This window comes from Gadus chalcogrammus, chromosome 22 (genome assembly GCF_026213295.1).
Source record: "Gadus chalcogrammus isolate NIFS_2021 chromosome 22, NIFS_Gcha_1.0, whole genome shotgun sequence".
Classification (NCBI taxonomy): Eukaryota; Metazoa; Chordata; class Actinopteri; order Gadiformes; family Gadidae; genus Gadus; species Gadus chalcogrammus.
The window spans coordinates 16337920-16348380 of record NC_079433.1 but is presented as its reverse complement, the minus strand read 5'-3'; the positions used below and the strand labels follow the sequence as shown (position 1 = coordinate 16348380).

General features: G+C 43.5%; 2 protein-coding genes across 2 annotated transcripts; one reads left to right on the top strand and one right to left on the bottom strand.

Moving 5' to 3' along the window:
- Positions 1-258: 258 nt before the first annotated feature.
- Positions 259-1656, bottom strand: rpa3 (replication protein A3). The gene is made up of 4 exons (XM_056582807.1): positions 1446-1656; positions 1170-1244; positions 599-710; positions 259-461 (listed from the first exon to the last, which is right to left on the bottom strand). Exons 1-4 carry the CDS (start codon positions 1542-1544, stop codon positions 379-381), a joined length of 369 nt encoding a protein of 122 aa, XP_056438782.1. The 5' UTR covers positions 1545-1656; the 3' UTR covers positions 259-378.
- Positions 1657-1973: 317 nt separating this feature from the next.
- umad1 (UBAP1-MVB12-associated (UMA) domain containing 1) lies at positions 1974-9852 on the top strand. The gene is made up of 4 exons (XM_056582805.1): positions 1974-2113; positions 2351-2441; positions 6520-6605; positions 8434-9852. Exons 2-4 carry the CDS (start codon positions 2360-2362, stop codon positions 8725-8727), a joined length of 462 nt encoding a protein of 153 aa, XP_056438780.1. The 5' UTR covers positions 1974-2113; positions 2351-2359; the 3' UTR covers positions 8728-9852.
- The last annotated feature ends 609 nt before the right edge of the window (positions 9853-10461 follow it).

The following is a 10461-nucleotide window of genomic DNA, read 5'->3' as shown; positions in this document are numbered from 1 at the left end:
TACATGATGTCGATAAAGTAAAGTAAGTACTGCAATAGGATGCATTTATAGTCTTCAACCAGCAGATGGAACCATGGAGCAGGCTCATTACAGTTACATCTACATAGACAGGCACGTTGGAAAATGCCATTTTCATAATACATTAGGCATTTTAAATTATATACATTATGGATAATTTAATCTTGATATGGTTAAAGAGATTAACATTGTTTGCTGTACAGTGTATTCAACGTTTGGACTTGTAGTGAAGATGCAAGCTTTTAAATATACAATTTTATTACAGAAAGCTACTTTGGCTGCAAATCGTGCACAAACGTATAATTAAACATTTACAAAACAAACTGAAGGAATCACATAACGAAAAAGGGCCAAAGTCATTCATCCACTTGTTTCTACTTTAAAGGGGTAGTACTGAGAGAAGTCATGGATCACTTTGAGAGCTTCGTTGTAAAGTTCCAGATCTGGAGGGTAAGAGGAAACAAAGATTAACAACATAAGAGCTCAAAGTGCACTAAAACCGCTTCAACATGAGAAAAATATGTACATGTGTCTGCAATGACAAATAAAGAAACTTCTTGTGTTCAAAAATAAAACTCACCAAAAGCGACGCCCTTCTCTTCCTGGAATATGGTGTAGGCAGAGCCCATGAGAGCTCCCTTGTTGGTCACCATGCCAACGACCTCCACCACGCCACTCAGCTCCTCGTCAAGCTGGAGAAGAGGAGGCATCCTTCATGTTGGTATATTATATCAGGCTACTCAAGCTACTGTACTTGAGAAGCGTCTCCGATGTAAGAACCTTAAATGAGGACTCCAGTCGATTTTGAGTTATTAAGATATTATTTGAGTTTGAGATACCCATTGTATAGTCTCGACTTGCATCCCAGCCCTTTATCGTCTATATGGCATTTTGCATTCCTACTGAAATTAAGAGAATTTAGTCTGACCTCGGATTAAGCCACTTCTTGGGCACTAATCAACCCCCCTACATAACACTTGGTCGATTTCTTCATACATGTAATATTTCTCATCTTACATATTCAACCATGTAGTGTAATGGCTTGAAAGGGAAGATAAACAAACGGACCGTATGGAGTCAATCCGTCCCTGTTATATAACGTTAGACGTCTCTAGAGGATCAGTTACTAGGAGAGAGGCGGCTGTACTCACGGGTTCGTTCAGCTCCACTGACACCACCTTCCCTTCTCCATCACACATGGTGAAGGACTTCCCTGAGGGATGGACCTGCGGACAGGACGAGACGTTAGTGATCACTCCATTGTGGAAGACCTTCACTCTCTCCATCAGACAGGGTTACGGTCCTCCCTGAGGGATGGACCTGTGGAAAGGATGAGACTTTCGGGACCACTGCTATAGCCCTAGACTGAAGGAACAAACACAACGTCGGGGTTTAACCAAACCAACCGACGAAGAGGAAAGTCCTACCTTCTCCACGCGTCCCACGAAGCAGACGGGGCGGCTCACATACTGGGACAACATGGACGTGTTTATTCTGGCTCTCGGGGCTTCATAGATAGCTGACATCTTGTTGTCCTCCTAGGTTTGGTGAACTGGGAACAACGCTGTGTTGCGCGGGAAATATTTGATTGTATGTTTTGTGTCAAAGGGCATCCCTGATTGGCGGTGCATGTGTCACCCAAGGCCCTAACATAGGGTTCATGTACCGGGAAACACAAATACCCAAAACGAACGCACCCAAAACGAACTACGTTTTTCCTGCCGTTCTGTAGTGATATACTGTCTCCTAAAACAATAGCTATACCGTTAGGTGGTTCCCACTCAATTTGGAAATACATTTGTGTATCTGTACATAGGCTAATTTTACTATTATCCGAAATGATATGGTTGGTGTCGGTCAAATGTGTATTTTAATGTCCTGGTATTCATCATAAATATGTTAAGATTGCGTAGATTAGCGCATAATTCCGGGAATGGTTTGCGGAGGCTGGTTTCGACCCGGAGCGATTTGAACGCCGCGCCACAGCTACCATCACAACAGCTATACAAGGAAGACACAAACCGATAATGTCGTCCGTATTACTTTAAAACGAGACATTTAAGCCACCAACAGTTGATTTAAAGCTACATCTACAGTAGGTCGTTCATTTTATTTTTTACCAGTGTTAAGGCGATGCAACATCGCAATGTTGAGGAATAATGGCCACCGTTATCATGGGTTCACCAGACAGTAAAGTAAACTTTCAGTTCCCTGGAAGTCACTCAGCACAAGCCCACTTACTGGCGACTAACTATTATGACTTTATCGATGTTATGGTTGTATTTGTCTAATGCTAAGAGAATACTCGTTGTAATCAGGCACTTGCCCACAGATCGGAGTCATGCTGAACTTTCTGGGTCTTCGTAAAGACCCCAAGAAGACGACCCCCGAGAAGGAGACGGACGGGGGGTTCGTGATAGTCGGTAGGACAGACTATGACATTTACTATCTCTGATAACGATGTGTTTGCTTAAACGATTTATCCTGATATTTAAAAGAATCTCGCAATAAAACAGTGTAAGGAAACGAAACCGCTGTTGAGGCAGGTAGTCGCGTTGAGGTCACGTGTCTCCTGCACTACAACCAATGAGTTAATCTGAAATGAGATGAGAGATACCTTTTTAAGCTTCATCGCAATAAGATATCAAGTCGCAGACTAAATTCAATATTCTCATATGTATTAGCAGTACTGTTTTTATTTTATTTTTTACATTCGTTAAGGCTGCCTTTTCTGAGCTGTATCTTCAAATTACTTCATTAGTCAACTATAATTATTTTCCCCCTAGAATTCTTGAGAGAAATAAACACAGTCAAGGTTAGTAACAAAGACAAATGTGGTTCGTTTTGCAGATATGGACAATCCCTAAAAGAAATGTAGTCTGTGTTAGTATTAAAGATAATCTTGTGTTTCCCAAATTTGAAATGAGGCTGTAAATAGGCTAAAGAAAATGTATCAGTCTGGGAAATTCCTTCTCCCTACTGTCCCTGTACGGTTTCAGTGTGAGGTCTGGTTGATCCTGTGTCTTTAATTGGAAGAGCTCCCAGGAGAGTGGCCGCAGATGGCCTTGAGTGGCCTGTTATGTTTGGCGAGGGTTTCTGTGCACAGTGCTCTAACCTCCAGTAAAGTTGACCCACCCCCCATGCTCCCAGATGCTCCCCATGCTTGGTTTAATCCTGCTCTTTGATCCGAATCTAGTAATGTCATATTGATGGCTGCCACAGTGTCATGTTACAAGGAATATTATAATTCAATACAAAACACAATGTTGTGAAACAGAATTTTAATTAAATAATATTGTTTTGTTCTATCTTTTTATCTATCCTTTATCTTCAAGAAAGTATACTCAAGATCAAATGCAAGGATGTGCGAAAGTATCACAAAGGAGCAACACTGTTCATAAAACATCCAAAATTAATAATTTGTTTTATTTTGTTTTCAATGAATTTAGGGCCCCTTAAAATAGTTTTTGGAATTTGTTCAATCGGTACATTTGTTTTGAGCTCTAATCCCATGGCGGTAGAATAATAGGAGACCAGTTAGGAGACCAGTCCCATTCTGTAGCCATGGGAACTGCCTGCCAGCAACACCACCCCAGCAGGGCGGAGTTAGGGTCATGGTGAGTTTCTTGCCGAACATGACCCCCCCCCCCCCCACACACACACACACACACACACACACGCCTTCATCTATCCATTTGGTAACCGAGGCAGGAAGATCAAATCCTCCTGAGGGTTTAAGGGTTTTTGGAGAAAAACAAGGTGCTATGGCTACCCCCCAACATTAGGGGGCAGGCTCAGCCTCATGCGTCACATGAATCTCAGAGGCTCGTCACTGTAGGTCTTTGAGTTCGGGGTTCTTTTCCTTTGTGTCCAAAGGGCACGTTGACGCATGAATAGTGTTTTTGTTCTTTGTGACTGCATCCACATATCATTTAGATGCTTTTAATTGGCTGTACGAATTTAGTTTTTTTATGGATACAAATATCTTTTTCACAATGATGTTGCATGCAATCTGAAGGAGGACACATCCGTGGGAGTGGTTGCTTCAGATTTTTCCCCATTGTCTGATTTCTGAAGCTAGTTCTCTGAGAAAATGGTGCCTGCCTCAAAGTGCAGATCAGAGTCCAAGTCAGTGTGCAGCAGAGTCTGAAGAGCTGTCTGTTTAAGTCCCAAACAGCTGTTTTCCGCCTTTCTTGACCCGCCTCTTTTTCTCAGACACTCAATTGGCTTCTTGTGTGGATTACAGGATTTTGCCAATTTTATATATATCTTCAGAGAGGGAAGACAGTCGGTGTGCATCTGTGTGAGCTGACTTGGCTTCTAACGACATTATAAGCGATACCGTACTCTTAGCTTAACCAGTGTTAAGTCCCGGACCCTGTCACGCATTACAAGGCATTATCCCTGAGAATGTGTTGGCCCATTCTATTTCTCACCTAGTTTGGGAGTGGCCTCTAGCTTTGTATGCCTTGCATTGCACTGCACTCATAAGCACTGACATACTGTAACCCCATGAGATCACTAACACAAGCTGCAAAAAATAGCAGGCCAGCCAATAGAGTCTAGAAAACGTTTTACTTTAGAAATACATATGTTTTTTAACAAGCCACATGCAGTTAATATCTTTTGCACTGGCTTTTACCTACAGCACAGAGACAAACCTGTGTGTCCTGTTTGCAATGGGAAGAATATAACTAATGATGCCAATAAAAGGAGACGTCACATTAACTGGTGGTGACATTAACTTACCAAAATCATGACCACTATTAGTAATCCAGCGGTAACTATTTGTGTCCCCTCCAATGCATGGTGGGAGAGAAGGGTTCGGCTGACGGGTCTGGGATGAGGAGGAAGGCTAACTTACAGCTTCAGCTCTGAGTCTTATTGAGGTCAAAGATGAGGCTATTTAGAAACTGCTAACAATTGTCTTGGCGATGGAGAATACCTAGTCTCAGGTTGTATAGCATTATGGATTTGTTTCAAAGCTGCAGATCTTTTCGAAGACAGAGACTCACCTCTAACTTTCACAGTGGCCCTGCCAGGAATTCCTCTTGCAGATGTGAATGGAAAGTGCGGGTCTAAAATGTCAGGAAATATGTCAGGTTCTATTTTAGATGGGTTTCATAGAACTGCAGACTTCATGCTCAGGGAAGATTTGTTTTGGCAGCGTTTTCCTAAGGATTGTTCCTTGTGACCCAAAGAACAGGAATACACACAACAATCTCACTCCTTTTGCTTGCTGAGTGCCTGCATACTTTCTGGAACAGGAGGAGTGAGATAGAAACATTTTACTAAAGTCACTGGGACTATATTTGAGAACCATATGAGCTCCAATGCCAGTCTCAGTAAAGGGATTATAGGGTATGTAGACAGAAGTGATTAAGTGCACCAGTGAGAGTAAAGTACTCAAGGGATACAAAAAAACCTAAGTGTGGCTGCAGCAGGATTACAGTCCACCAGCACTGTGTTTTGGTCTGGACTGCTCAACAGAAAGATGCAATAAACTGGGCCCATGTGGCCCTAGCCTGAGTCACACTCCTGCTATGGCAATGGCTGCTTCTATAGGTTCCATTGAGGATGAATCGGTCATGGACCACAAGGGGATGGGGAGAATAGGCCAGTCAAATGCTGTATTAAATCCTGTAAGCATGTATGGTGTAGCTGAGTGCTAACTGTGCTATCAAGATGTAGTGGGTCTGGTGCAAAAACAGCTGTTCTGTCTATGAACCAGGATCAGGGACCTCACTGGTTACAGTAAGAGCTGGTCTGTCTATGAACCAGGATCAGGGACTCCACTGGTTACAGTAAGAGCTGGTCTGTCTATGAACCAGGATCAGGGACTCCACTGGTTATAGTAAGAGCTGGTCTGTCTATGAACCAGGATCAGGGACTCCACTGGTTACAGTAAGAGCTGGTCTGTCTATGAACCAGGATCAGGGACTCCACTGGTTACAGTAAGAGCTGGTCTGTCTATGAACCAGGATCAGGGACTCCCCTGGTTACAGTAAGAGCTGGTCTGTCTATGAACCAGGATCTGGGACTCCACTGGTTACAGTAAGAGCTGGTCTGTCTATGAACCAGGATCAGGGACTCCACTGGTTACAGAATCGAGCCCCAGGCCCCAGAGGCTCACTGATCTATGGTACACTCCGACAGAGTATTCTCTAAATTGCTGGTCCCAAGTGGTCGAGGGCTTCTTAATCCATTAATGTGATCAGAAAGGTGTTGGGACTCTGATAATCTCACTTTCTGACCTAGTTAAGACTTGAATGAAGAGAAAAGAACAGTCAAAGAAGTAGTTCCTGTCTTTCTTTTCCCCCCACTATGGTCCTTTTTTGAATCCCCACCATGGCAGCCGCCCAGCCGTTGATCTGCCGACACTCTGACTCAGTGTTGAGCTCTTGGTTGGCGAGGAACCGCAACGAGTGAACCTGTTTTAAAGGTGTTCCGGTGTGTTCCACGTGTGGCTTACTAAAGGACCTCTTTATGTTTCCTCCCCAGGGGAGACGGTCGGGGAGGAGAGCTGGAGGATGCAGAGGGCCTACGGGTCCCACCCGTCCACCAACGTGGTGGTGCAGTCGTCTCAGGTGCTCCACCGCTCCGCCGCCACCTTCGTGCACTGCAGCCGAGCGGAGTAGACGTGTGCATAACAACACATTGGTGTACTGGTGTGTAAGCATGTGCTTCTTATGGCGCAACAGCAAGCTGGTGACGATAGCGGCAGACCGGCAAGACTGTTGACCAGAGCTGTGGTAATCATTAGCCAAGTATGTTTCTCTTGGAAAAGAAGGAACACTTTAACCGGATATGCCGACAACTAAATGTTTTTGTCTTCATATAAAATATAGATATTTGAATATATCTCTATCTTTATAGATATAGAAATAGATATATCTATATAGTAAGTGCTCTCGTTGCCGTGGCCCTGCCTGAGTGGCTCCTGGTTTGTTTGGTGTTTGGGATCCTGGAGACTGTAACTATGTGTGGTTTAGCAGAATCCACAACACGGTCGGCCTGAGTAGGTAGACTCATGCTTGTTAGGGTTCTCTTTGTGCTCCCAAAGGAATCTGCAACTCTCTCTCCATATTGCAAATAATGAACGTCAACTGCAGGGACATTACGCTGCAAACAGCAAACAATGGCATGGATGAAATAAATTATATATGTAATGCAGCAAAGGATAGCATGGAATATACAACCTTATTTTGTTCACGTTAATAACAGTAGTAGCTATGCACTTAAACTCTTCTTCATTCCATAAGACGTATAGAAAACGTATTGAATGCAAGAGAAAGACAGACTATGAGTGAATGAATGAATTCACTGTTAACCTATTCACATGAGCAGGCAGTATATTCCTACTTAAAAACGGGCACTATAATGACAAACAGAATAATACTTTTCACTCTTCACTGGTCTAAACAAACCGACTCCTCCACATCTCACATTAACCTGTGTTATTTAGCCGTCCCACTGACAGTGTTTACAGAGCCATGGAGAGTTCTACAAACAGCAGCATGTCTGCAGCGCTTTAGGACTGTAATTGTGGTGTGACCTGCATTGAGAACAGTGTTGAGGTTTGTACAGATACTGCATCTGTCGGTGGTCACCGTGGCCTCAGCACCCATCGCACTTCCTTCCTCGGGTTGTTGCAGAAGTGCACAGCCTGGACTGGTTTCACATGTGGCCGTGTCTGTGAACTGAAGTTTTATTTTGCCTACGTGTCGGGAGCGTGAGGAAGACCGTACACTGACTTAGGGATCCCACGAGCTGTGTCAGAGGTTCTGACAAGCACTGTCGGCGTCTGGGGATCAGCATGTTCATCACCTCATTAAGAAAGTATTTGGATGGAAATATTGACTCTGCGAAAGGAAAGTCATTAATTCTAAATGTTGATCCATAAGCTTATATATTTCTGGCCTCATGTCATATAAATCACTCCTCTTTAAAGAAACGGGTCACAGTTTGAGATGTAAATATTAGATGTGTGATGTGCTGCACACAGCTTGCCTTTTTATGCAAGTTAAGAGTAGGCCAAGTGTTCTATAGGCAATGCCTAAATGAACGCATTGTAGTAATGTGGAATGTCTGCCAAATGTGGCCTGTACATCAAACTCCACCTGGTATCAGCCCGTGTACTTTCACTCACATTTAACAGTGGATAACCACTGGATGGACTTCCCTTTTAGTCTAAAGTGATGAATATAGTATAGTCAAAAGAAGGTTCAGACCTAAATCTGCCACCCAGTGAACAGAAGCGACTGGTCAGCTGTATAGACGATGCATGGCCTTTTGTTGAGCTATGGAAGGAGAGGAGACAATTCTGCAAAAATGGTTACCCCTGTAAAATTAGAACTTCAAGTCATTGACCAAGTATTGCAATTAACAAACCTTTGCAATCCCATCTCCTTCCAGTACCCTCAGCTGTACCCCCACCTGGCGGACCACAGGAGGCCGGCCCCAGCCGTGCCCACCGTGGCGGCGGCGGCAGCAGCAGCAGTAGCCCCAGCCCCTGCTCCCACAGACCTCAACGTGTCCGTGCCTGACTTCCTTGGAGACGTCCCCTTCACCCTGGCCCCCCACATCCTGGCCATGCAGGGGGGGTTCCCCCTGAACTCTGACCTGAACCTGTCCCGGGACGTGAACTACAACCTGACCAGTTTCAACTACGACTTCACCCTGGAGAACTCTGTGCTGTGTGACCTGTGAGGCCCCGCCCTGGGGGGTCTACTGCTGGCTCTTCTGGCCTCCCCTCTGGTCAGAGACGATGTAGCATAGGAAAGAGGAGGAGGGGTGAGGGGGGGTGGGTGGAGGTCAGGCTACACCAAGCAGACACATATTGCGTACAGTTGGACAGGATGTGGGTGGGACAGCTCAACATGCCTGAGCGACTGTAGGGTGTCAAAACGACGATTGGACTTTTCTGATTCCAAGCTTCATCGTTTACAGAGCGTTTATTATAAAGATACTGACAAGTGTCAGTGCTTTGGTTAAGTTATATTTGTTCATTTTCCCATTTCAGAGAGAAAAAGTTCAAGAACTTCATTCATCTAATGCCATATCTGGTCCTCCCTAATTAGGCAACACTGTAACATCCAGGGGTAGTGGATATAATACAAATTCATGTACTGTATGCACTTAAAATGGGGTCTTTCATCAGCCATGGGGACAGTCCTGACCCCGAGGTTAGATGCAGTTTCTTTTGACAATATGTTGGGTGGCCATTGCCATAGCAGCCTACATTGGCCCTTACTGAACACTGAGCAGGATGCTGTCGGTGTTCCATGCTGATTACAGGTCAACTGTATACATTTTGAGCAATAGAAGAAAATGGCCTCCCTGTAGGTTAATCCAATGAGGATGTTAGAAGGCCATCCTGGCTTGTTTTATTGTTATGTAGCCACAGCTTACGTTGATGATTGTATTTTGGTCTCAGAAATGCCTGCTGTTAAGGACATACCAAAAATAAACAATCCTTATGTCCTAGTAGTAGTTATACTTGATAGTATTACAGCTTTATATCTTTTTGTCTATGGGTTTTGCCAAGTTAATTTAATGATTCAGGTTACGGTGATATTGGTATTCATGTACCAATATTTCTCTCTAATTATGAAGCAATGTGTAAATCCACACATTTCTGTATGTTCATTGGTTTTATTTGTGCTCTTTTTGTACCTGTTTATGAACAGATTTAGCTTGGTTAGTATGCATTCACTTTGGAACTTGCTGTGCCTTCTTCATGTAAATACGATCTAAATTTCTTCTAATTTCTTCGTCTACTTCAAAAGCAAAGACTATATTTCGGATTTTTTTGTTTTTATTAAAATGTTTTAAGATCTATGAAATGTAATGCCTCGTTTGTTTATAGTTATTCTTTTTGTGATGGATTTGTGCCTGGATAAAGAGATCTTGATGCTATTCAGGATTGGTCATCAAATTAATTACAATGGTGATGCAGTGAAATTATGAATAACATAACTGTTATCCACGGATCCTTAACCAATACGATAGTCCCAAGCCAGGCAGGCCAATCAGAGTGGCGGAATTGATTTCGACCCGCCCTCTTCCATAACACTAACTTACTGTAGGGTCAAGGCTCTGGTAGGATGTGAGGTTTCGAGTAACAAAGGAAGAACTTTATAATGCGGTGATTCACTCACTCCGAAGCTGGAACCAGGGTTTTAACTGCACAGGGAAGTTGTTGGATGTTTTAGTTTTTAGTTAAGTGAATTAGTAAGCCTTAATTAACTTTCTGGGACTCGTTGAGACCGCCAACATGTAGCAGACCACATTGCCGATGCCGACTTTGGTGAACTAAACAAGCCTTCCACAAGTTGGATCTTTCTTATTTTTAATCATTGTAGAGCTCAAATGGAAATAAACGAGTAAGGAAGTAGTGAATCACCATAGAGAACCTTCAAACATTTGCCACGACTTCTGTCA